General features: G+C 44.6%; 1 protein-coding gene across 1 annotated transcript; it reads right to left on the reverse strand.

The window, feature by feature from the left end:
* Positions 1-26,679, reverse strand: ATP12A (ATPase H+/K+ transporting non-gastric alpha2 subunit). The gene is made up of 23 exons (XM_035726841.1): positions 26,596-26,679; positions 26,276-26,515; positions 23,197-23,256; positions 20,179-20,382; positions 19,290-19,403; positions 18,168-18,302; positions 17,919-18,036; positions 17,396-17,664; positions 16,337-16,535; positions 16,066-16,175; positions 14,349-14,483; positions 10,984-11,176; positions 8,647-8,822; positions 7,831-7,967; positions 5,125-5,275; positions 4,424-4,592; positions 4,182-4,336; positions 2,772-2,895; positions 2,442-2,587; positions 1,838-1,971; positions 1,580-1,681; positions 1,052-1,143; positions 1-966 (listed from the first exon to the last, which is right to left on the reverse strand). The coding sequence occupies exons 1-23, from the start codon at positions 26,677-26,679 to the stop codon at positions 938-940; spliced, it is 3,276 nt and encodes a 1,091-aa protein (XP_035582734.1). The 3' UTR covers positions 1-937.
* Positions 26,680-27,594: the final 915 nt, after the last annotated feature.

A 27,594-nucleotide genomic window follows, 5' to 3' on the forward strand; every position in this document is an offset into this window, starting at 1 on the left:
AAAACATCTTTTACTTACAAGTGAGGTCCCCTAGGGGCTGTCAACATGGATGTATGTGTCACATGTGAATAAAGTGAAGTTAAAGCATGAAACATAACTGGCATAAAATTAAAGCCGGAGAGTGCTTTGCAACCATTTTACATGAAATAAATATTATTGTTTTAAACCCCAATGCTTCTCTATTGAGGCTGAATCCTGGTAAATGAAAACCTCTTTGGGATGGGAGAGCAGCTGGAGCTGGGATGTGCAAAATCGACGTGGAGCTCAGTTTTGGAGTTGGTGGCGGGGTGGAGAGCAATGTGGGAGGGAGGGAGGAGTCCAGCTGGGAGGAGGGAGGGCGCCAAAGGACTGGTGAGGTGGTGAGGGGTGGGGTGAGCAGGGATGCAGCTGCGTGACTGGGGACCGTTAAGAAGGATATTTGAGAGTCAAAACTGAGGTTGTCCATGTTGCTGTGATGTAAACCTGCCATCACTTCTATCTCTTGCAAACCTTCAGCTGAATTAACCTTTTTTAAGCAAGGTGACTATGAAATTATAAGCTCTCTGGGAATTCACAGAATCTAGGAAGGTCATTGGACTTTTAATAGGGTATGGAATGGAGGTTTGAGCCATCTCATCTAGCAGGAAGATCTGAGCAGGTGGCCAGATTACCCAAGACTATTTAATGTGAGTGAACTTTATATACATATAAACATGTCATTCTTCCCTTGAAATTCACATATTTTTGAACATGGAGATGGATATAGAGAAGCAAATCATATATAAACAGTTGAATATCTGCTTGAAAGTACAAAACCCCGGTGGGTATCTTTCATACTGTTTTCTGCCTTCTCTTTCTGCATTTTGGTAAGTCCCTACTGCAGCAGTCTCCCAGATGCAGCCAGAAGATGAAGAACATCCCCAATGTGCAACTGGGAGGCTTGGGAAGTCAGGTGGTCTTAATAATACATGTTCTTATCCCACCAGCCTGTAGAGGTAGAAAAAAGTTACTGAGAAATCAGGAGTCTGTTGAAGTAGATAAACAGAGTCTCAAAAATCATATTACTACTTACTTCCAGGGTAGAGTCTGATGAAAAGTTTCCGCACCTCATCATACACCCAAATTAGAATGGCAAATGGCACAGCCACAAACCAATACTGAGGCCTGGAAGCAGAAGGGAGGAAGGTAAGTCTGAATGCATCCAAAGAAAGGGCCAAGCCCCCTGCCAATGGGCAAAGAGCTTCTTGGTCGTTTTCTCTGCCCTACTGGAAAGAACAACACATCCATTGTGTCATACAACATAAAACTGGAAAGCTTCTTATTTAAACTGGACTGCGACTGGTAGAAGCAACATCTGCCTTTGAAGTGGCCTATTGGCTAAAGGTGGAGATGGGATGGTGAAGTTTAGAAAACCCATTTCCTCTTCTGGGAAAACTAGCAGGTCAAAATCTAAGACAGACTAAGATAGAACTGATTTGGTTTTGTCTCATTTGAAAGCCTGGAGGGGAAAGAACCCGCTGGAATTCTAAATGTTTACTTAGGCTGTGACAGCTCAGAACACGGCTGGCTCTTTCCTGTCCACTGTTGAAGGGGAACTCACCGGAGCATTGTGAAACTCAGGGCTGTGACACTTCCAAGCCCATAGGAGAGGATTAATGCAATGATAATCTGTGAGGCAATCCCCACCCAGATGACTTTATTTCTGCAAGAAACATAAAAGCAAACAGATTCTGAATTCACATGGCTACAGGACCACACACCCAGTGGAGTCAAGGCCCTCATGTATTATAGGCCTAACCCTCATCATTCCTGCATCGAAGGCCCAGGGTTGAACTATGAGGTTGGATGTGGGCAGTACCTGAAGAGACCCTGTTGGAAGATGGAGTTCCTCCGGGTTTTCCTGATGATTAGATCTGCTATTTGCTGGACCATGATGCCAACAAAGAAAGCCGTATAGCCCATCCATTCTAAGTATTTCCTCTGGTACAATGTCTGTCAACAGACAAAAAGGAGACCATGAAACCCCAGAGGAAAAACTTTAGGACAATATCAACGTAGTTCTGTAAAGTTTTACTCTCTTCCCACCTCACCAAGATTGACAGAGGATCACCTCCTTGTGTTTGGAAAGAAACTTTGTTTTCTTTACTCGGTTGAGTAGGGAAAGATGCTAACTTAATTGATTTGGCTCCACTGTGGGTATTGTTGGACTGGTTACTCTTCCATACCAATTGCAAAGCCAATGTAAGAAAGCGAGCTCAAGGTATCTAATTCAAGAGAGGAGGCTGAGTCCTGGCAAAGGCCAAACCAATGTTACAAAGGGGCCCACAGGCCCTATTAACTGAGAAAACTTTCACCTTCTCTGTCTCATTAAGGCTGTCCAGGGAAATGAAAGTTCTGCATCAGTCTGGGCAAGAGAGTGAAAGGAGGGGAGAAGCCGGACTTTGCAGGACTCCTTTCCTTACCCACTGTTGTCCATAGCTGTCTTCCAAGTCATTCACATTGCTATTTTCCCATTCCACCCGGATGTTAATGAGAACGCTGGGTTTAAAGCCCTCCTGTGCATACACAGTGAAATACACAACGAAAGCTCCCACAGCTTGCATGAGGCCTAAAAGCACAAAAGAAATAAGGGCAGAGGTTCTATACATGACTTTGGAATTGCGCCTGTGCTCACTTTCCTTTCGGTTCCTCCTCCCATTCCAAGCCTGCCCCACAAGGAAAAACAGTTCCTGACTGGAATTAATTCTCAGGGTGGTCACTTGTCTGACAGGTCAGCGATGCCTTCGTCGTACCAATGTGCAGGTAAGAGTACATGGCAAGCTGCTGGTTCACCAGTCTGTCCTTCTTCTTGTGGCGAGGCTTCCTGTTCATAATGTCACTTTCAGCTTTCTCATAAGCCAAGGCAATGGAGGGGATCTAGAAGGGGAGACAGTCCGTGAGGCCTAGCCCTGAAACACTGTGCCATACCAAGAGAGTGATAATGGCGCCAGGGGGCCTCAGGGTGGGCAGTGGGGCTGGCAGTCTGCGGTGGTGGTAGGGTTGTGGAACCGGTCTGTCCAGGGTGTAGGCAATGGGGGTTCATTGTTTCTAGAGAATTTAAAAATGGTTGACTTTAAAAATCAGTCTGCTTTTTTATCACCATGTGCTGGCAGTTCTAAAGATGCTAGCTATAAAAACTTTTCTCCTCTGGGGCAGATTTTTCCTACCATCCTCTCCTCCTTAGGCATGCCATTGGATCACAGCGGTTCTCTCACAGGTCCTCCCATCTGGAAGGCCTGTTAAAGGTCAGATCTCTGGGCCCCACCTCCCACCTCCAGTCTCTCCCAAGGTCTGAGCTGGGGCCAGAGAATCTTCGTTTCTAACAAGTTCCCAGGTGATGCAAGAAGCACTGCAGTGGAGAAAAAGAAGTGAATTGAAAGAGCCTGGAAAATGATCTGACTGTAAAGCATGAGGAGCCCGGTTCCCCTCTAAGGCAAAGATATCTTTAGTCTTTCCGCAATGTGTTGACTGCCTGGGTATTGTACCAAACAAGAGGGTAGGAGGCGCCATTTGCTGCATTCTCATTGTGAATTCAGCTTGCTCCGTTGCCTTTTCCCCCCTTTGCCTATGTAAGCTGGAGCCATGTGGGTAACTGTCATAATTTCTTAAATGGACACATACCAGAAGAGGGGAGGGTTTACGTGGCATTATTGTAGGTCAATGTGAGGCTTGATCACGTGTTAATACCTGCTACTTCTAACTGCGTGTAGGTGAGGCGCTTCCAGATCAGATTCTTTTACTTGACAAGGAGCAGTTGTGGGTTATCACATTGGACACTGGGCCCCGGCATTACAGGGGCTATTTAGTGATAGCTCTATCTTCTTAAGAGGGAAGGGAGGCATATGAGCTGAAACTGACCAATGGCCTATTTTGGGGGGAGGGTAAAGAGCTCATGTCTTGAAAAGCTCTTATAGGAAGTGAAGTGGTTTTAACTTCCAAACATTTGACAGATCTCTTTAGTCCTTTGCTTTGAAGTGCAGCTGGTGGACCAGCAGAATTGGTATCACTTAAGAGCATGTTAGAAATGTAGACCTTCTGGCCCCATCACATCAAAGTTTGAGGAGCACTGATTTAGTCCATCTCCTTGCCCTTGCAGGTAATGCCCCTGAAGTTGCCATCACTTGGGGCAGTTATCAGATCCTGTTCCCTTTAGTGCTACTTACTATGTCTGTGCCCAAGTCGATGAACAAGATAGTAATGGTGCCAATGGGCAGGGGAAGCCCAACAATGATGTAGATCAGAAAGGGGCACAGCTCAGCAATGTTCTTGGTCAGGGTGTAAGCGATAGTCTTCTTTAGGTTGTCGAAGATCAGGCGACCTAGGCAAAGATGTTGCTCTCATAGGACTTGCTTTTGATCCCCCAGGTGACTGCTGTCTTGGTAAGGCCACTTGAGACCTCACTCACCTTCCTCCACCCCTGTGACTATGGATGCAAAGTTGTCATCCAGCAAGATCATGTCAGCTGCATTTTTGGCTGCGTCAGAACCTGCTATCCCCATGGCAATCCCAATATCTGCCTTCTTTAGAGCTGGAGAGTCGTTAACACCATCCCCTGTCACAGCGACAACTGCATTCTATGGGAACACATGAGAAAATGGGCGTCAGCAGATCTAAGGGGTCACAGGTAGGACAAAATCAACATAGTCTCCTTTCCTCTGGAGGATGTAGGACCAACTGGAGCTGAAATGAACGGTCTGTTTTGGGGAAAAGATAAAGCCCGGAAATCCCAGAAGCAAGAACAGCAAACTCCAAACAAGATGTGTTCCGTAATTAAAACCATTGTGTGTGGCAGGCTAAAGTGGATCTTTTATATCTTGTGTCTTTACATTTTTTCTTCTGTATCTTACATTTTCAAATCTTTCTATATGCACACCTACCACAGGACCAAATGTTTCATTGTCAGAAAGCCCTGCATGCAGGAAGATCTCAAAGGAGGGTGGAGGGTCAGCCCCCTGAGAGGGTAGAAATGTAAAGTGATGAAGAATTGTCTCTGAAGAGGTTTAAAAAGTATCATAGCCCTGATCTGGGATCCAGATCTGAGCCCTGCATTTCCCCACAGGACAGTGACAGACCTGGAAGTTTCTCTGGGTGCTGCTGTCCACCCACCTGCCTTTGACAGCCCTCCACGATGATCAGCTTCTGCTGGGGGGATGTCCGGGCAAAGACGATCTCTGGGTAGTTGGTTAAAAGCTCATCCAGCTGTTCTGGGCTCATGTCCTTCAGCTCCATGCCAGTCACCACCGCAGCTTTAGCGTCCCTAGAATGGCCAGAAGGAACTGAGTGAGGCCAAAGGTGGGATCTTAGGCTGAAACACTGCTCTGGGCAGGAAGTGGGCTGACACCTCTTTGACTTTACCAGGAACCCAATGTCCTTGATATTAATACTCTAGTGGGATGATAGGGGTTATAAGTTCTGGGGACACTTTGGTCTCCATTTCAAGAGAGTAAACTGAGGCAAAACAGTAAGGCCCATTTTCTGATATCATACAATAGGAATAAGCCAAATAGCCTTTTGCTTGTAGGAATGGGTGGGAACACCTGTGGGGCAATGTTTTACTTAAGGAGTAAAAAGAGGGTAAAAAAACTTCCTGTTCAAATGTTTTGGGTCCTTGAATTCAGCTTATGCCAACACACATGGGTAACAATTCTGTGTTGTTGCTTATTTCAGATTTATAGTGTCTACTGCGCAATGAGCCGTGTAGGGAGAACAATTTATTGAGGTCCTCTTTGAGGAAAACTATTGTCTGCTGCTGATGAAAGTAAGGTTCTAGAAACTATTAATGATGCAGATCTGATTGTGTTGTTCCCTGCTAAAACATTTCAGAGGCTTTCCACTGCGCTTGAAGCAGACCCCAGAGCCCCTCACCTGGTCTGCAAGGCCAGCTGCAGCTTCACCTCCCCTTTGGCTCTCCCCCTGCAGCCCGTGGGACTCCCAGCCCTGAACCTCCCACCTCCTCCAGTGCCCTTGGGCCTTCACCCGTCTTTCCCCTTTGCCAGGAACAGGCATCTCTCACCTCACCTTCCCTTGGCTAACACTCCACATTTTAGCTTTCAAATCATAGCTTATACCCCTACTCACAAAACACTGCAGGCCTTTTTCTATACATGTTTGTTTTGAGCTTTTTTAGGTCTGTGTTTTCCTGTTGGTGCTAAATACCAGAATCCTAGCACTTGACTCAAACTATAGGTGTTCTTATGTTCTGGTAAAAAAATATATATATATATAAAAGTAAGATAAAAAGAAAAGGGTTTGTCCTTTCTCCCTACAGCTGCAAAAGTACAGTTACTGTATGATCATAAAGGTACAGTTGATAAAGTGGATAGCTAAAAACATTAACAAATTTATCCCATCTCCTGTTCAGTGAGGAGAGTTGCATGGATATGTATAATCCTATTATTTTTGGCATTAAGGAGGGCGTGTGATGTGATGAGCACTGGCTGTTATACACAACTAATGAATCATTGAACATTATATCAAAACCTGATGATGTACTATATTGGCTAGTTGAATTTAAATAAATATATAAATAAAACAAATTAAGAAAAGCTCCAAAAAGCTTTTGTCGGATGAATGCTGTTTACACAAAGGAATGGTGGAATACTCTTAGACTTCAGATATTGTTATTGTGCCCAGAGGCTACAATTCTGTGTGGTAGTCTTAACTGGTAATTGTTGCCCAGGTAATAATTTATTAACTGACAGCTCTGTATTCTAAAAGGTATAAATGCTTGGGTAAACTAGAAGAGGTTCACTGGTCTCTCCCTTCCCCATTATTATAATATGAAATTATAATAAAGCCATGACATTTATTTTTACACTGAGACTCTGGAGTCTTTGATCATTTAAATTGTCAACAGTCCAGGTGACTCTGGACCCCTCCCACTGCTTGAACCCTTGTCCTCTGTGTGTCCTTCACTGTACTTACCACATCACTGTACTTACCACATCAGAAGGAGCTTTAATTTTCTATCCCTCTGCCCTAGATGGAAAGCTCCCCAAGGGCAGGGATAGTGTCTAGTCTGTTTGCTACTACAGTTCCAGTGTCCAGGACAGTGCCTGGTATATTGTTGGCACTCAACAATTAATTGTTGAGGGGCACTGGTGTGACTCAGTTGGTTAAGTGTCTGCCTTCAGCTCAGGCCATGATCCCAGGGTTCTGGGATTGAGCCCCACATCGGGTTCCCTGCTCAGCAGGGAGTCTGCTTCTTCCTGTCCCTCTGCTTGTGCTCACTCTCTCTCTCTCTCAAATAAATAAATAAATGAATAAATAAAATCTTTAAAACAACAAGAAAAAAAACAATTGTTGAAAGAGTTAATACATGAGTGAATGAATGGGTGATGGACTAAAGGACAGACATGATTACAAGAATTAGGAGACAGAAGGAAAAACTAAATCTTTCGTTAGGAAGCTTTCATTCTATTTGCTACCGTATGTCCACATAGCTACGCGTTATGAAGCACCTGAATAAATACTCAAAATAAGCACTAAGGGAGTGCACCAGACACAGAGGGTTCTTAATATTCCTGATTATACAACTGGATCAGTGGCAAGTAATTTCATATAAATTTTGTTTCAGTTTTTCTCACTCTAGATGTGGCACTGAAGTTTTCAGATCTACTCCACTGGGTTTTTAAATTTCATGTAAGGAATATATCACGGGTAATTTTCATGGTGCCAATACAGCCTAGCGTTACCCTGAGAGAGTGTCTGGCAAAAAGGGGATTTGCTCCAGATAGCACAGCTCTTTAGAACTAACAAGGATAAGGACTTGGGTAAGAACTTGAGTTTTGGCTACATTGGTTCTGTGCTTACCGCTTGTTAACTTGCTCCACAGCAATGTGGAGGCGTTTTGCAATGTCTTCCACTGTCTCACTGTTGGCTGAAATGATACCCACACTCTTGGCAATAGCTTTGGCTGTGATTGGATGATCACCTGTAACCATAATAACCTAGAACACAAACAATGAGAAAGGCATGTGGACAATGAGAAACTCGGCTGGCCAGACAGTATCACCTACTCTACCATGACCTAGTAGAATGTGATTAGTGATTATAGTGGTTTGCCCTTATGGGCAGTTCTTGATCTTTAGATCAAAGACAAAACTGTCTCTGAAGAACACACTGATCTCATTGGATCTATCCTTGCTTCTGAGCTTCTTACTTTTCCTTCTCTGACATTAGAGGAGGCCCTTTCCCTTGGATGTTACCTTACTTGTGAAAGGGCTACGGGATGTGTACTTGAGACAGCCTCATGTTGCTTCAACAGTCTTGATATTAACATGGTAATGGAACTAATATTTTGGCTTTGATAATATGAAGATAAATGGATTTTGGAGGCTGAACCTTAAGGTTAAGTAATAAAAACTTTTATTGTCCATCATAATCTAGGGCAAGATAAAGTCAATTCATGGCCTTCTCACTGCAGTCACTATTGTGGTTTGCTCCACACTGACACAACATTTTGCCTTGATTGGGACAGTTACTAGAATCTTAGTATAGTGAAAGTTGAGATAAAAAGGGAGTGGGGGATTATGATATTTATTTTGAGATTTAAATACTATCTCTGATGGCAAACATTCTTAGACAACATAAATGGAGGACTTCTTAAGTCAGGAAAATAGGTCCCACCTTGATCCCTGCACTCCGACATTTGGTGACTGCGTCAGGTACAGTGGAGCGAGGGGGATCGATCATAGATAAGAGGCCCACAAAACAGAGGTTAGATGTGGGAAAGTTCATCGTGTCTACATCAAATGTATAAGTTTCTGGAAACTCGTCTGCTGGCAGGTAGAGATGACAGAAACCTGGAATGCACATGAATTTGGGAGTCAATGAAATTAGGATAAGAAATAACAAAAGAAAAGGAGGAACATTTTCACACACTCCTTTACTATTTTACTAATACTTGAGAGTATACCAGAATCATTTTATTCTTTCAATTCCGAAATGCATGCTGTAATTAGGAAGGACATATTTCATCCAAAAGTAATTTACTGTGTGCCCACTGGATTTTCTGGTATGTTTTAGGGATACAGAAACCAAGAGGGGGTGGCCTTTGCTTCTGAAGATGTCTCAGTTTAGTGTGGGGGCAGAGACATAAAGAGGTAAAGCATAAAAAAGCATAGTGAGGGTGCCTGGGTGACTCAGTCGTTAAGCGTCTGCCTTCCGCTCAGGTCATGATCCCAGGGTTCTGGGATCAAGCCACACATCAGGCTCCCTGCTCAGCGGGGAGCCTGCTTCTCCCTCTCCCACACCCTCTGCTTGTGTTCCCTCTCTCACTGTGTCTCTATCTGTCAAATAAATAAATAAAATCTTTAAAAAACAACAAACAAACAAACAAACACACCATAGTGAGTGTTATAGAGAACAGCCACCTGGGGAATTAGGAAAGACTCCCCCAAGGAGGTCACATGTGCGTTGACTCTTGAGAGAGGAGTTAGAAGTTTTCCAGGGAGAAGGGAGGGTTAGGGATGGGATGGCCATTTGAGGCAGAGAAAACAGCACATGCTACTGCATAAACTGGGGAAAGAATCTGGGGCACCAGGGGAATGGTATGAAGCTCGGTCTTTAATCAAGGTAAGTGTGAGAGAAAGGCCATTAGGAATGGAGAACCTTTTGTACTCAGAAGGCATCTGCTTCTCACAGGTTAAGGTAGAAGGGATTCCTGTGTCTGGTGGGACTCCTAAGATCATGTGACTTTCTCATCAGCTTTTATATCAAATTTATTCTCAGCATGCCCCAATGCCTCACACATTTCAGTAAAGCACAGGGTCTGAGAGGTCAAACACAAGGTTCCTAGAGCGATTCTTGTCAGATGGGTATCAATCCTGCATTGGAAACACTACCTGGTGCTGTGGGCTATTTAAGGCATGCTTATAGCATTATCACCTCATTTAATTATTTCATTTGCTTTACAAGCTCAAATATCCTTTAGAAACACACATTCCACAGATTCCATCTCTATTGGCAAGAACTTTTATGATGTTTAATGAGCCTTATCATCAACTGTGAACTTCTGTTACCTTGAATTCATAGTCTATAGTTCACAGGTGCCATTCTGTCAACCCAGATTCTCAGGACAGAATATACCCTGTGATACCACTTAAGTTACCACAATTAGGTTCCTACCAGTTGTTCTATTTCTATGGTTCCTTCCACCTCTGACAACCCCTGTCTCTATTACTGGCAGTGTTTTCTCCCTGATAAACAAGTGAGAAACTTCAACATTATTTTAAACTTATTTTTCTCCTCTAACTAGTTGCTAAGTCTTACCAGTTCTGCCTCCATGAAGTCTCTTGTGTCTGCCCCCTCCATCACCTTCCTAGTGCCTTGGATCAAATTCCCACCCTCTTTTACCTGAACAAGGGCAGCCACCTCCTCCTGAGACCCATGCCTCTCCTCTTCCTGCTCCTGCCAAGAATTAAACTCTAATTCTGATTGGTTCACTCATCCCAAAGCCTTCTGTGACTCTCTCTGATTGTGGAATGAAACCCCAGTTTCTCACCCACATAAGGCACTCTATATCATGCCCTCCAATCTATCTTTCCTACCCATCCCCTAGGACTATGCCATCTTATCTATCTGCAACACTCTACACAGACTGGCTCACTCATAATGTGGGCACACACCCCAACCATTTCTAACTCTGGGCTTTGGCCTATGTTGTTCCCTCTACTTCAAATATTTTACCTCACCTCCCTTCAAGAATTGTTGTGCAAGGCCCAGTTTAAAATGTAACTCCTTCCATAAAATCTTCCCAGATTTTCTTTATCTGGAAGCTACCCCACCTTCCTCAGTACTACCATATAATATTCTCGTATGTTTATCATATTCTTCTTTCTATGATTCATGTAGATGCATAGCTACTCAACTAAATAATAAGTCTGTCTCCTCTTGTGCCTTGACCTGGCATAGAGCCTCACACCCAACAGGTGACAGGTAAGGGTTCTGCCACCAAGAGCTCACCCAGCACGCGCTCCCCCAGGCCTCCCAACTCCATGTATGCTGTGTGGAAGGCCTCGGCTGTGTTCTTGTCCAGAGGCTGCTCCTGGCCGTTGACCATGATGGTGCTGCACTTCTCTAAGATCCTCTCAGGGGCCCCTTTCATCACCATGAGGAAGCGCTTGTCATTGGGGTCATCCGTTTTGTGTATGGAGAGCTGGGAGGGAAGGAATTGAGTGTGTTACGTATTCCCTGCCATTGAATAATGACACCATCTTTACTTATAAGGGCCTGAACTGGACAGATCTCTTAAGTAGCAACATGACAAGAAGATTAAAGACATCCCTTTCTCTCATTAGGCTATTTATCCTTGGCATGAAAAGGAGTGTTCACTACAGGCATGTTCTATCCTTTTTATTTTGTGGTCAAGTAACATGCAGAGATCTAGACTTGGTCCTGCTCAGAGCGGCACCCTGAATTTGAATCCAAAGTAAGTAGATCTCATCTTTCAAACAGAAACTAGTTGCTTTAGGGAGGCCAGATGTGGTTGTTGCCCTGTGAAGTCTTGTGTATTGAACCAGATCTCCGGTGGTACCCATAGGGGTCAGGGGACTGTGAGCCACCTCTTCTTGCTTCTTGTCTCTACCTCCCTATCATGGGTAGCAGACTTTGGGTCCCAAGCTATTCTGAACTCAGGCAGGCATGAGGGCAGCAGGAGTTTCTATGCCTCTTCAGCTCCAAATTAATCCAGTTTTACTGCCTGGAGGTGAAGGAAAATGGTAGGGGTGGAGGAAGTAGACACTCTCACGTACAGGCTTTCAGGACAGTTAAGTAACACAATTTTAATATCAACATTCTCTCACCTACTGATTCTATTTCCAGATTCATCCTAATAAGGTAATCAGAAAAAATCTGAAAAAAAAAACCAGTTATATAAAATGTCTAAGTCTTATGGAAGCTGTTATATACCAGGTATTCTCCTAAGCCTTCAAAAGGAATTTCAGGAAGCTGGAGTGTTTGAAAGAGAATGAGTAAGTTACAAAAAAAACCCCCAAAAACAAAACCCTACCATTTGGGGCCTATCAGTTGATACTAAATCAGTAGTTCTTAGCCTTCTGGATACCAGAGAGGAGCACAATAAAAAATAAAAAAGTAGAGGGCAAGCATAGTTTTGTTGTTGTTGTTGTTATTGTTTTTAATGGCCAAGTAAACACATTAAAAAAAACCCACCTAACTAACCAAAACCAAAGTAAAACCTCCCATCTACTATCACTATCCTCTTCTCAAAGATAGGATATTTTAACATTTAAAAAGTAGAAACAATAAACACTTTTATACTGTGTACTCTTCTAAGTGCTTCACACATTGACTCATTTAATTCTCGAAACTACCCTACGGCTATGGGTACTATTATTATCACCTTTTACAAGGAAGGAAACTGAGGCACAGAGGGGTTAACTGGCAAGAACAAGGTTGTGCCCTAATAGGTGGCTGAGCTGGGATTTGAATTCAGGCTAGTAGGCTCCAGAGTCCCTGCCTTAGTCAGGTAGCATACAAAGGATAATCTTTTAAATTAAATACATTCATCCTTATATAGAACTTTATAAAATACTGTCCTAATTTTCCAGTTTGCCACAAACTATTGGAAATATATTTATGGGCTGGTCTCAGTTTGGGGAATTGCTATTCTAAAATCAGTAAGACATAGACTTTCTACTTTGTTTCCTTTGGTTGAATGATACCCCAGAGACCTTCCAAGGTCACAACATCAAAGACTCTTTTTTGAGTGTTGCTCATGTGTAGATATAAAATGGCACTAACAGCCTCCAAAGAGGCTCTTTGACCTCTTCTGCAGGAACCCACACAGGTCCTCTTGTCTAGTCCCAACTCTGGGTAGCCTAGTTTCCCCTTCAGCATTTAGTATATGAGGCCTCATGGAACCTGCTTTTTCTCATTTCTCACATGATGAGGAAAGTCTTTACTAGAGTAGATGGGGCCGCAGCAGGATTCTGAGTCTTGTTCCTGATTAGAAGACAATTGGATCTACTCCTTAAGAGCACAGACTCCCTGGGTCTGCTTGAATCCTGGCTCTGGCCCTTACTAGATGTGCGATAATGCCCTGTACCTCAGTTTCCTCATTCCCTACCTTGTAGAGTTGAGAGAATTGAGTGATTCTATACATGTAGAAATTAGCATATAATAACTATCATTACTATTGTTATTTTAGGATCATTACTCATTCTATTTTCACGTCTGTTTTGAACAAGAGACCTGATTTACTGGCTTTAATATTTTACTTCATACATTTTTTAGTTGTCTATTTGGCTAACTACAATTCTTCATTGGCTTGTTATCCACAGAGGTGTTTGCAACACAGTTATTTCCCAATCCTAAATGCCATCCAAACAAAATGTGTGGGTAAACACCAGAAACTTTTACACAAACATGGTTATCTTATTTATATACTTTCCTGTTATGCAAAGACCAAGTCACAAGGCCCTGCTCTCAGGGCTTTGGAGTCTATGGGAAGTCCCACCTGCAGCAGTAAACTGGGCTACAAATTGTCATTTGTCCCACCCTGAGGAGGATGGAACTAGTTGACCATTGGCCAGCCTGGAATGAGGGAAGACAGATAGGCAATGGTGGCCATTTTCTTCCTGAGCAATGGGTAGAAAGGAGGTCCCTGTCAACTGCATATGGGGCAGAACTGGAAAGCACTGTGGCTGGTAACAGTCATCTGAGAGACTATTCATTGGTGTTCACAAAGGGCAAGGTTTACTCACAAGGCCCAAGCTAAACTGTTCTGTGTGGTGGTAGAAAAAGCATGGCCTTGGGAGTTGAAAATATATGTGAAAATTGGTTGTGCCACTTAGGTGCTTGGGAACTCTGGTCACATCAACATTTCCTAGGGACCTGCTTCCTCACCTAGAAATTGAGATTAATTAATCCTACCTCAGGCTTATCGTGAGGATTAAATGAAAGAACCAGATACACACTAAGGGAGCAGTAAATGTTAGTTTTCCCTCATCCCCCACTTTTCATTTATCCTGTAGGATGTGGCTTTTGCCCCTGACCTGTGCAAGTTACCTGGTGGGGGTGGAGGTGGCATATGTGTGTCGGGGGGTGGGTATAATATAGATCAATCATTCATAGGGACAGCCAGGCCCTAACAAGATCTTCACTTTTCTTTTTTCTCTACCTATTTCTGGCAAAGGAAAGAGGCCAGCAAGGAAAACCTGTTCTGGGCTTACCAGATGCCCAGGCCCTCCATCCCTGAAGGCTATTTTTGAAGTCAAATATCATTCAAAATACATACTAACCAAAGGACACTTACAGGTAGAAATGCCATTCTTATGATAACAAAGATTTAGTTGTGAGGAAAAACTCACCTGAAATTTATTGGTCGAGTTAAAAGGGATTTCAGCTACTTTGTGGTTTCTTTTTCTAATTTCCATCACATCACCCAAAATGACCTCTGAGAACTTCAAAAGAGCAGTTTCTGAGGCATCTCCAACCACAACTCTCTGAGAATCAAGAGAAAATAAATATTTGTAGCACATAATCTGGTTCTTTTGTGCTTATTTTCAATGAGCCAGCAGACGGCCTGACTAAGCTCAGTATCTAATAAACGATTGCATCACAATGAGCCACTGACTGAACCATGGTGGAGGTGTTAAACTGAATGGTGCTGCTTACTGGCATTAGGGAAATTCAAAACAGTTTGAGCTCTGTGAGACCTGGAGGGTTCCATGAAAAAACCAGCTATGAACTAGTCTTGAAAGACGGGTGGATAACTGGCAGACAAAGGAACAAAAGAAAGCCTTCTGGAAATCAGACTGCCATGAATGAAGGCATGAAGTGGAAGAGTTCCATTGTAAGTGCTGAATGTACAGGTGGATATGGAGGATGCAGACAGATTCAGAGGGCCCTGAAAGTCAGGCAAGGTCCAAAACTCAAGCAGCAGAAAACAGATGCATGGAAAGTTTTTGAGCAAAGTTAGGTGAAGCAGTTCATCTAAAGAAGTATTTAAGGAAAATTACTGGTATGCAAGAAAGACTGGGGGGAGGGATAAACTGGAATCATGGAGGCCAATCAAGAGGTTGGTATAATTAATTAGATGTAAGGTACTGACGATAACAGAAAAGTAAAATTATATATTTATTTGAAGCAAGAATAATAGGATTTAGTGATTCACAAGATATTAGGAACGAAGAAAGTTAAAGATGACTTCCAAAAATTTTGGACTGGATGATAAATTAAAATGGTTATGTCATAGAAAAATAGAAAAGGGACAAGATAGTGATTTAGAGCCAGGTTGGGTACAAGTGGAAGGTGGCAAGTGTAATTTGTTCAGAGTCTAACATGGCAAAACTTTCAAGTGGGAGCACACAGCTAATCGGAGATCCATGGAGTTTGGGTGAAAAATCAGAACTGGAGATAAGGATTTGAAAGATATGGACAGAGAACTGATGGGCCAAGAAGAGAATTGATGAGCTGTCTGACAAAGAAAAGCAACCAAACAAAAAGTATAAGAAAGAAAGAGTCAATGAAGGAAACAGATGGCAAATAGAAAAGCCAGGAGAAGATAGATTGAGTGACTCACTCAGAAGGAGAGGACAGGGGGAGAAGAGAGAGGAAGGGGAGGAGGAAGGGGGAGAAAGGAAAGTTTGTTTTTGTATATGCTAACATTCCAGGGCCCCTTCGCACCGCATCTGCTGCCAAGAGGAATACGTTCTAAGGTCAAGCCTTCTATTTCCTTCCAATTATATTTTAAACTTCAGTGAATGGCATTTATGTAATAAAGGAACTTTGATTATATCTACTTGCTTGTAAAGGAAAGTAACTTAAAGGTACATTCATTTTCAGGAATGAGACAGAATTCTCAATAGACCTAAATCACTGTTCTGAGGACTTTTAGACATCTCGGTGATTTCTCAAAGCAAGTTAGGGTGAAGAAAATTTTCTGCAGGTCTTGTGAATCAGACTTGCTCTTACTAGTACAAACTTCACTCAGTGGGAGAGATTTAAATCAAGTACCAAATCAGAACAGAGGAAGTGACTTCAAACTGGCTATGATTTAAGACCAAGTATATACTGAAGCTTTACCTTCATGATGGGGACGCTTTCTTGTCCTGGTCTGAACTCAGCTCTGTTACACAATGTTATTATCTTTGATAAGGAGGCCCAGGTTCCAGAGCTTTGATCAAAGACTTGGTCTGGAAAACAGAACAGTGGATGCTATGGGTCCTGGACCTAATATCCATACTAGTCAACCAATCCTCTGATTGGTTGGCACACCAATGCTGCCATGTTCTGCTCAGCCCGCTCTGCTCGAGTCCATAGCTTCGGGCCACCCTGAATGTTCCAGAAGACTTACTTGAATGGTCTTCACTGGTGTCAGCTATGAAGATCTGATTGTCGAACCACAAATGAGCCACAGTCATCCTGTTCTGGGTCAGAGTCCCAGTCTTGTCTGAGCAAATGATAGAGGTGGAGCCGAGGGTCTCCACTGCTTCCAGGTTCTTCACCAAGCAGTTCTTCTTGGCCAGCCGTTTAGCTGTCAGCGACAGAGTCACCTAGACAGGAGAGAGAGAGAGAGGAAGAAGCTTTGAGAAAAATCATCATTTTGAACTCAGGCTCCATAACATAGAAGCAGCTGGAGCCGGACTGATTTCAGGACAGAGGTAGAGTTACAGATGCGGTAAAGCTGACCCAGTGGCTGATAAACCACATAAAGCCCTATATATATATGCCATAATCCTTCTATTAAATGTAGGAGGTGAACAATGTGCCCAAGTTCCTCAGTTGTAGAAATTGCCAAGGATTCTTTTTTCTTTTTAAGAAATGTGAAAATGTAGAGAAGGTGTCAGGCTTCCTGAAAATCTGTAAGTGGTGTTTGCGTCTTATCTAGATCTTTTTTTTTTTTATCTTATCGAGCTCTTAAGGAGAAAGATAATATGAACTTGCAGATAGAGCTCCTAAAAATGAAAATATAAAGTTTTCTAGGACAGTGTTAAAAATGTTAACAATATCACAATTCCGTTTGTCTCTCTAAAAAACAGTTTCCTCAGAATGTCCCATGGTAGGGGCACTTGGGTGGCTCAGTCGTTAAGTGTGTGCCTTCGGCTCAGGTCATGATCCCAGGGTCCTGGGATCGAGCCCCGCATTGGGCTCCCTGCTCCGCGGGGAAGCCTGCTTCTCCCTCTCCCACTCCCCTGCTTGTGTTCCCTCTCTCGCTGTATCTCTCTCTGTCAAATAAATAAATAAAATCTTTAAAAAAAAAAAAAAGAATGTCCCATGGTGTCCCCTGACAGGGAGGGAGTGTTGTTCTGAAGATGGAGGAGACTTGCAGTTTATGGTGGGCGCACACCCAGCACAGCAGAATGCCATGTGTTAATGGGGTCAGGGGACAGGCCACCTAGCAGCATGGACTCACAGTGACAGTGGCCAGGAGACCCTCAGGCACATTGGCCACAATGATGCCAATGAGGAAGATGATGGAGTCCAGGACCTGATACTTCAGGGACACTGCGATGATGAAGAAAAGGATGCCAATGGAGACGGCCACTCCTGCCACAATATGAACAAAGTGCTGGATCTCAATGGCAATGGGTGTCTTCTCATTTCCGACTCCTGAAGCCAGGGAGGCGATCTGACCAATGACGGTGCGGTCACCTGTGTTGATGACCATGCCAGTCGCTGTGCCTACAGGTGAAGTACACATTTTATTCTGGGGATCCTCAGCTATGAAGGGACCATAGCCTGCTTATAGTCTTCTCTTTGCTGGTTTACATGATCAATTAGCACACAACATTACAAAGTTCTCTGGGCTCTTCAGTTCCATGTTTTGTCCTTGAAAAGCTTTGTAGCAAGAGATGGTAAAGAGATTCGAACATTAAGCCTGTAGGGGAGAGGTGATACGGGTGGTGCATGTAGTCATGGGAACCAGGCAGACTTACCTTCCAGACAGGTTGTAGAATAGAAGCCAATGTTCTTTGTTTCCAGGGGACTATCATGGGTAAACTCAGAGGAGCGGGGCTGGGGTTCAGATTCTCCAGTGAGAGATGAGTTATCTACCTAGAAGAAATTTTGGAAAAAGTTCAAGACTAGGTATCTTGTTCCCTGCCCCAGTCACACTGAGATCTAGAAAGACAACAGAATGGCAGCTAGTTATCAGTATGATATTTGGGGTGCCCTGTGGCACTTACCTTACAGCCCTGAACAGACAACAACCTGATGTCTGCAGGGATCCGGTCTCCTCCTTTAATCTCCACTATGTCTCCCACCACCAGCTGCTCTGCAGGGATTGTCTTCTTCTCTGAATCTCGAATGACAAGAGCTTGCTGCAAAAGAAAACAGTGACAGATGCCTCAGATCCTGGAATGACGCCAACTCTCCTCCATCCTCATCTCCCCACATCTCCAGAATGGAGGCACTGGAAGGCACAGCTGTCAGAATGGCAAAAATGCAACAAAAGACTTTTACTTGGGGCCTGAAGACACTAAGAACTATCTTTTCTTGAGGAGGAACTCTTAGAGATATTCTTGGAACGAGAAAACGCTGCTGTGGGCAGATATAGCAAACTGACAGCCCCAAGCATGACAGAGAGAGGGACAATTAAGGATGAATGATCTTGGCTGGGATGTCCAGGAAGAACCCCGATGGCTGAGCCAAAGGGTTTAATACTTTTGCTCGGGTCAGGAAGACTTTACAGAGTGGAAGGCAGATCTCCCACTTCTTAGCATGGACGATTCCATCCAGAACCTTCTCCAGCTGGCAGCTCTGTGGGCCAGGGGCAGTGTGGTTTTCCCACTGTGCTGACAGTGGTGTGTGGTCTCCCTAGAGAACTCCTAACGTGGGGTCCTGTGGGAGGACAGGAGCAGTGGGCATCCCTCACTGACAGTAGTTTGGGGCAACATGCAGAGAGACTCTAAAATGGGTGTAAAAATGGTCACAGATAAAGAATTGTAGGTTGACCTCCTTGGCTACCAGGGAATACTCCCAAACTTCTACAACTCACTTTTGGATGCACCTGAATTACTTTTGTTTGAACGGTTCACCAAAGCTCAAGAGGAGTAATAGAAGATGTTGTGTGATGACTGATGTTTCTGTCCTGTTTTGCTCTTGACTAAGCATATTCCTGTATCTTACTTCCCTGATTATCTCAAAACTCTGTGAGGAAATGGGGCTTCAGAAAGACTGCCTAAGACTTCTCAGACAGCAATGGGTGGAGCACTGACCCTCTGCCTTAGAGGCCCCATTCTCCTCGTTATGTGATGCTTCCTCATCTGAAGTCATGTGGAGACCAGAGAGAGATGGCTGCCACTCACCTGTGGGATCATCTTATTGAAGGTGGCCATGACGTTGGTGCTTTTTGCCTCTTGGTAGTAAGCAAAGATCCCTGTTAAAATAACGACCAAGGCAAGCACGCAGCCCAAGTATACCTGGGTAAGGGGAAGAAGCATCTATCAGAAGAACAGGCATCAGGAATGAGCCAGGTCCTAGGGCTTGAGCTCTCCACGGGAAGGTGAGAGACATGGCAGTGGTATTCTGGTGTCATTTACAGGTCACAAAATATACCCACTTAAAGTGTATAATTCAATGATTTTTGATGAATTTACACAATTTTGCAACAATCACTACAAGCCAGTTTTAGGACATTTCCGTCATCCCAATAAGATGGCTACTGCCCAGTGGCTGTCATTCCCCACCCCTGCCCCCAGCCCTAACCGCCTCTGATCTTTCTGTCTCTAGGGTGTGCCTGTTCTGGACATTTCTTATCAATGGAATCATACAGTATGTGGCCTTTTGCATCTGGCTTCTTTCTCTCAGCATCATGCTGGCCAGGTCAGTTTTTTGGTTTTGGTACTGTTATCAGCAGGCATAGATGCTCCCCATGTTAAAGGGACACAATTAGCTTTGAGGAGAGAGAAACCCAAAATATTTCACATGGATATAGATCTTTTTTGTCCCCTCAGGAACTTATAGGGTGTCTCTCTCTCCCTCTAAAATTCATGCTCATGCTGCCTCTGGGACATCAGAAAGTCAGCTATGATTTGTATTTTACAGCTGGTGAAATTACTGATTTTCCCAAACCTGCACAGTAATTGATCAGTGTAGACTCCTGATTACAGCCCACTGCTCTGCCCACTAATGGCCTTACTTTATGGTTGTTTTCCCATTACTAGTTTAGCAAACCCTGGAAGGAGGCCCCCTTACATTGTCTAGGGATGAGGTTGTATTCATGGAGTACTGGATCCCAAACGCAATCCAGCACAGGATGGCTCCTATCCACAGAAGGATGGAGAACCCCCCCACCATCTGCTTGAGGAACTTGATAATCTCCGGTGTTTCCTTGGGAGGAGTGAGGGCATTGGGCCCATTCTGGGCCAGGAGCTCAGCAGCTTGGGTGCTAGAGAGACCCTGAGAAAGCCAGACAAAAACAAACAGGAATTAGACATTTCTATTCCCTCAGATTGGATGTCATTTTTCTGCAGATTGTGGGTAGGAGTTACCATGCCCAAGAAGGGCCTGGGAAAAGTGGATGATGCCTCACCTCCCCCAACTCGCACTTTTTTAAAAAGAATATTTAATATTAATGCTTAATATCAGCCAGGCAATGTACTCTGTATATTTGCTTATTTACTCTTCAAAATAACCCTCTGAAGAAGGTGCAATTATTATCCTCATCTTACAGATGTGAAATTTGAGGCACATGGAGGTTAAATCATCCATTTACTAAATGGGACCAGGCAATCTGGCTCCAGAGCCACTATATTAGACTCTGCTAAGGCATTTTAGTTTCTTGGAGATTCATCTAGAGATAGGAGTAACTTGGCTAAGGAGGATTCGAAATACAAAAGCTAATCGCCAAGGTTAAGGGTAATGTGGTAACTATCTAGAAAATATTCTGTTCTGGAACTTCTACATATTGCACTGGCTAATTTTTCATCCTTAAGTCTGGTGTCTTTCTGCTTTTCTCTATATCCACCCCAAGTTCTAAGTTCTTGTTCATCTTAAGAGTTATAAATTCTACCAAACTCTGAAGCCCATGTGTGGTCACTTCTTGCCAGAAGCCCTCCCTGGTAAGCATGGCTTCCACAGGGGTACAGAGGCCCCTCCACCCCCCTTGAAATCCTGTATTGTAACTCATAAGGTTTTTTCCCCACAAACTATCCTTTATGGAGAAAGTCTTGTCATTACTTTTTCTTCCTAATCATGTTGTAAGCTACTTAAAGGACAGCTTAAAGACTATATCCTTGGGGTGCCTGGGTGGCTCAGTTGGTTAAGCTTCCTACTCTTGATTTCAGGTCAGGTCATGATCTCAGGCCTTACTTTATGGTTGTTTGAGATCGTGAGATCGACCCCCGTGTTGGGCTCCACGTTCAGTGTGGAGTCAGCTTGTGATACTTTCCCTCTGCCCCTCCCCCCACTCATGCGTTGTCTCTAAAGTAAGTAAAATAAATCTTTAACTAAAAAAAAAAAAGACTCTGGGACGCCTGGGTGGCTCAGTTGGTTAAGTGGCTGCTTTGGCTCAGGTCATGATCCCAGGGTCCTGGGGTCGAGTCCCGCATCGGGCTCCTTGCTCAGTGGGGAGTCTGCTTTTCCCTCTGCCTGCCCCTCCCTCTGCTCGTGCTCTCTCTCCCTCTGTCTCTGACAAATGAATAAATATTTTTTTAAAAAAAGAGTCTATCCTTGTTGATTTTCGTGTCCTTTATAGGGTGTCCTGCTTGTTCTGTAATACAGGCTCAAATATTTGCTGAATAACTGGATTTGAAGTCACTAACTTGTCGTCAAAATAAAATTCATCACCATCTCCTTCCTGCTGTTTTCTCTAATCTCTCAGCCCCGTGTCCCGCTATGGCCCTCTTGACCACCTGACCAAATCACCTCTTCTTGCTTCTCTACCTTGGTAACTGGGATCAGGGATTTGTTCAAATACCCCAGTGAAACAAAGTCCTACCAATTATTTCTCTGAAACCTTGTCCCCTTCCCTTCCCATCTTACTGCTGCTGCCTTGTTTCAGTTCCTCATTTTATATTCCTGGGTTATTGTCTCATTCTTCTAGACCTTTCCATCTCCCACTTAAAAAAAAATCCATCCACCTACCTACCTGTAACTGTATATATCTTCTTATAGAAATACCTTTTGAAAGCCAATCTTATTTAAATCACTTCCCTGCTTAGAAATTGTGTATAACCAATATAGTCCTTATTCCTTAGTTTAATATGGAAGTGCTTGATGGTTTCACTCAAATTACCTCTCCTCAGTCTCATTTTCTATCCCCTCCCTCCCCTTTCCACACACATCAGCTCCCAGAAACCCCAGATTGTCCTCTCCGGTCTCCTGGGTACTCTGCTAACTTAAACCCAAATCCTCCTCTTATGTTCTGATTCAAACACTGCATGATCTAGGGAGCCCATTCTGGCTCCTCTGGTCAGAATCTGTCACTCACTCAGCACACCATTTAGACCTCTCTTTGCCATCTAAGTCAAACAGGCTGGAGGTTATATTCCTCTTATATCCCTGCCTCCCCTGCTGAAATTCTTACTCCTTAAGACCAGGGATCATCTGCCCCTCTTTGGCCCTCTCACTGCCAGTCTTGTGTGTTGCACACAGTAGGTCTTTTTGTTGACTTGAACAGATGTATCCAAATCTCCTGATGTCAAAACACCAAAACTTTTGAAACTTAATTTGAGTTTGAATTCACACAAGGAATCCTGTGGTGGGGGAATTTGTCAGACGCCTGAGAGCACACCAGTGTGTCCTGGAGTCATTGTTCCTTCTCAGAGGAAGAGATGGACAGCAGGGTTATAAGACTGTCACTCTGGATGGTTGCTTTTTAACATTGGTTTTCCCCATTCTTTGATAAGACCATTATACTTCCTGGACATGGGGATCTAAAGCAACCTCTGACCATGACCATAAGGAAGTGTCCGAGCCTTTCTGGGGATACCACAGCTTTCCTGCAGTTACAATCAAAAGAAATGTTTATAGCCAGGTGTCCAGCTCAGCAGAGGGGCTTGACTCCAGGCTTTAGTTCAGACATGCCAGCTTTTGAGGTCAACCAGCCCTCTCTCACATGCTGGGCATGTGGGTGACTGGCATCCTCAAAGTTGCTGCTTCATCCTAAAGATGCCATCGACTTTTCCATACACCCTAAGCCCGTGGCTTTGTACCGTCCTTTGCATAGTCCCAGGGCTTCTCTTCCCAATCCCCAATCCCTTGATGACTTACTGTAATGATGTTTGTACCATATTTCTTTTCCAGTTCCTTAATGCTGAGTTTGTGGTCATCCTGAAGTCCATGAAAGGAAGAAGAAAGTTCATTAATAATTCCAAAATACTCAAACCCTAAGCTTTGCCCAGCCCATGAAAACTGAGAGAAGCACTGATGATAGGAGGGGGCCAGAGAGTGAGGGAGAGAATGAGAAAACCCTCTGTGCCAGGTGGTTATTGCATTGAGGGAAGAGAGAGTCTTGCTACAGGAGAAGCTTACTCTTCTGATTTACTGGCCAGGGCATTTTCTGGCCATCCCTTGAGTTCAGACTTAATTTGTCATTTACTACATATTAGCTGTCTTTAGTTCTCACGAACAAAGCAATGCATTTCATCTCAATCTGATCTCCGGCACGTGCACGTTCTAGCATACCTGCCTGCTGTCCGGGTGCTAGTGATCTGGATACTTAGTTCAGACCTGAGTTCTGGGATTAGTTGAGGGTGATGAGCAATACCAAACCAGACCAGACCCATCTGACAACTCCTTACCCATGGAGCCCTCATTGGGCAGGTAGTATCTGGTAGAGAGAAGCAAGTCTTTCCTTAATCAAGTACTTGAGACTCAGGGAGTTCACTTGTTAGAGAAGCCCTGCAGATTTAAAACTGCCAAATAAATACCAGTATGGCCCACACTTGCTAATTTTGTTATAGAATCATTAGACTAAAGCAGAGTTTCTCAACCTTGGCATTGTTGACATTTGGGCCAATAACTCTTTGTTGGGGGGGGCGGGCTTCCATCCACTATATGCCACCTACTAGCACCCTCCCTGGAGTAGTGATAAGCAGAAATGTCTCCAGACCTCACTAAATGTCCCATGGGGGGCAAATTCCTCCTATCCTGTCCCTTGAGAGCCACTGGGCTACAGGATTAGAAGCCTCTTCCTGTCTCTGAAAACCCAGGGGTGAGTAAAGCCTTCTTTACCCCACCTAGAAAACCTAGCACTCAGGATTCTTCAAGCTCTGATCATCTGAAACAAAGATTTATACTGTGATGGGTACTAGAACCATCTCTTTTCTTAAGTATATGCAAAAAAGTTACCTGTTGTGTTAAGAGATTAGATTTTCCAATTAAAAAATTATTTTGTCTTCTCCTCAGCCAGATTCTGCTTTATTCATTTAGTCATTGTACCAATATTGATCAAAAGATATGGCTGGGGATTCAAAGGATTAAGACACGGTTTTGTGCACAGTGTGCTAAATTCTGGGCAGATACAAGTAACAGGTGATTAGATTGCATGGCTGGACCTCAGACTTTAAGGGGCGTGTACGTGAGGCAGGAGGAGGCAGACTATCTTTCCTTCTTCAGCCCTGGCTTTGGGGATGAGAGCCTGGGGCAGGAGGTATGGTGGGTGCCTGTGGCGCACTCTGCTGGCCAGCCCTAGAATAGCTCAGGGCAGCATCCTGTGGCTCAGGCTTTGGACATTATCAGCCTGTTCATTCAGCAGCCAGGGATCCTTTCATTCTTGTCAAAGTTCTAATGTGCCAAAGGGCATCCCAGTACGCGGTCACAAATCAGATTATAGGATTCTTGTGAGAATGTTGGGAAAGAAGAAGGAAACATGGTCCTCAGCCGGGAAGCAGGGGAACACTAGCTAACACTATGAAAATTATCTTTCTATATTATACATCTTCACAAAATGCTCAAAGAAGGGAGATTCTCTTGATAATAAACAGGCATATGATAGAATGGAGATATATTTATGTTATAAGTAACAATTTCAAGGAAGACTAGATGTGTCTTCAATCCTAAATGCTAGAGATACGTAGGAAATAAGAACGATTATTATCTGGTTCTGTGCTAAGTCTTTCTCCAGTTTTATTTCATTTAACCTTTTTAACAACTCCAACAGGTAGGCACTGTCTTTACTTCCCATTTTTTGAAATAGGAACTGAATGTCAATGAAACTGGGATCTGAATTCAGGTCAGTCCTATTTCAGGGCTGTGTTCTTAAATGTCTGTCAGAACATACATGGGCAAATGCCTAGTGGTGTGCTGCTAAATGTTTAACAAGCTCTCCAGGTAAAATAAATAAAAAACTCTGATTTGTAGCATTTACCGATTTTTTCACCATAACTAAGTTCCAAGATGCTAACCCAGCATCAATCAACTTGCCAAATTCCTGAATATTTAACAATGGGTTCTCTAGCCCACACGAACTCACACCACTACTGTCCGCTCGAACAATAAGTTTTAAAGTCTGCAATGAACTGCAGGGATGATCTAGTAAGACTTCAAGCTTGTTGTAGAAGTTTCCCCCTTGACATTCCTGAAACATAACCTGTCACGTTTCAGTTCTGAGGCAGATCTTGCCCATGGTGGCCAGCTTTAATAACTCCAAAGTTCTTCCTTAACAGGAATAATATAATGCTTCCATAAATAACAAAATTACTAATTATAAATTATAATTTAATTATAAATTGCATAAATTACAAAATATTCTTACTCTTTTCTCACTTTTCCCCTCATCCATGCAAATTGTTTATTTCCCACTTTACATAAAGAAAATGGAGCTTCACTGAAGCTAGGTAGTTTGCTCCCAATTACCAATCACTGAAGTGGAACTCAATTGAGCCTAAGGTCCTTTGAATCCAAGCCCAATATTCTTACCAGTGAAATTATTCTTTCTCATGGGGCATACATAGCCAGAAATCTAGCAAGGTTTAGTGGTCTTGTTTTCTTCCTGCATGGTTCCAGCTCCAATAGTTTTCCCTTATCAGCTAAAAACTGGCAGTTGGTTAGGGATATCTCAGTGAAACTGCCAGGAATGAGAGAGGTCTGGGCTGTGCCTGTGGGGACTGGAATCAGAGGGAACTCAAGAGTTCTACCTGGGAGTGCCTACAACCAGAATGCAGGAATCCTGCAGAAGGCCTGACCCCTGGGCAGATATTATCACACCATTTATTTTAAACTAGGAAACAAATCTCATGGGGATTTTCAAATCCTTGAGATTGATCTTCCTTTTGTTAAGAGGTAGGTTCCAAGTTCTCAAGGGGGAAAGGCAGTGGACACATTTGGCTTAAGGGCCAAATCAACTGACCAGATTCAGTTCTTTCGTAAGCTCCTCCTTACGGTGATTCTTTTTGGGTTCGAGGCAGTTCTTCAGGCCTCTGTACTTCTCCTTGCCGTTCCCCTTGTCTGTTGGTTCGATGTTTTTCGTTCCACTGAGCTCCACAGAGTAAATTTCTAGGGTTTTCTGAAAGGAAAGCAGAGGTACAATATTGGTCCAAGATGGGTTTTCTGAAGAGGCGTCGAGCGTTTCTCTCAGTGGGTCAGGGACCTACAGGGAAGGGAGTCCCCTTCATTCTCTCCTCTAGAGAGAGTAAGTCGCACGATGTGGAGAGGTTCTCTCTTCCCCACCTTCAAACAGCAACTCCCAGGCCCTTTCTCTCCTTTCTTCCCCTCTAGCGTAGAGGGAAGGCTGGGTAGCAGCCCTGCCGGCATCTCCTCAGGGTGACCCCACCCTGGGGTTGGGGAAGGTGGGAAGTTACCTCCTCCAACTCGAGACAAGACCCCTCCAAGCCCCAGGGTCTCCCTAGTACCTTGCTCCCCTCAGGACACACGGCGTGTGTCCCGCTTCTTGGGTGGGATGTGCCCACTGAATCTCAGTCCCGGGCAGGGCGGCCATAACCCCCAGCCCGGCGCCACGCGCCACATCGGAGCTGGCCTAGGACCCCTGGGGCCCCTTCCCACAGCGTCCGGATTCGGGACTTCACCCCAGCCAGCTCCGCGAAGGGAGAGGAGCCGTGCAGAGGTCAGGAGCGCAGAATCAAGACGGCCAGTCGTTCCTCTTTCCCCTCGCCTTCCACCCGCTCCGCACGGGTCCCGGTCGGCGCCGGGGGCCCGCACGCACCTTGGTCATGGCGCCGGTGGTGGTGCGGCCGGCAGGAGGGCTCGGGGTCCAGGCTCTGGGTGGCGGCGCGCGCGGGGCGGGGGTCCGGTCGGGCGGCGGTGGCGAGCGGCGGCGGCGCGAGCCTCACGCGCACCTCCCGCGGCCGAGCTCCAGCCGCTGACCCGCGGAGGCGGTGCCCGACTTAAATGCCGCCTGCCCCGCCCACGTACCTACCCGCGAGCAGGTTGCCGGGCCTCACGACGCCCCGGGAGGCGGGAATCCCGCAGGCGCGGACCCGGGCGCGGAAGCCCGCGGCGGGGCCTCCATCCAGGGAGCCGGGCGCGGCTCGGGCCCCGGCCGGGGGCGTGGGGGTCCCCAAGAGCAGCGCCGGCGAACCGCCGCAGCCTGCCTCTGGGCGAGCCCCCGACGATCGCACGCCCTCACCCCAGCTTTGGTGGGACCCTCACCCGCTTTGCTTTTAAAATTTGCTTTGGTAATAAAGGAATTCGTAAAAGTACAAAGCAGAG

Source organism: Zalophus californianus, chromosome 3 (genome assembly GCF_009762305.2).
Source record: "Zalophus californianus isolate mZalCal1 chromosome 3, mZalCal1.pri.v2, whole genome shotgun sequence".
In the NCBI taxonomy this organism is placed as follows: Eukaryota; Metazoa; Chordata; class Mammalia; order Carnivora; family Otariidae; genus Zalophus; species Zalophus californianus.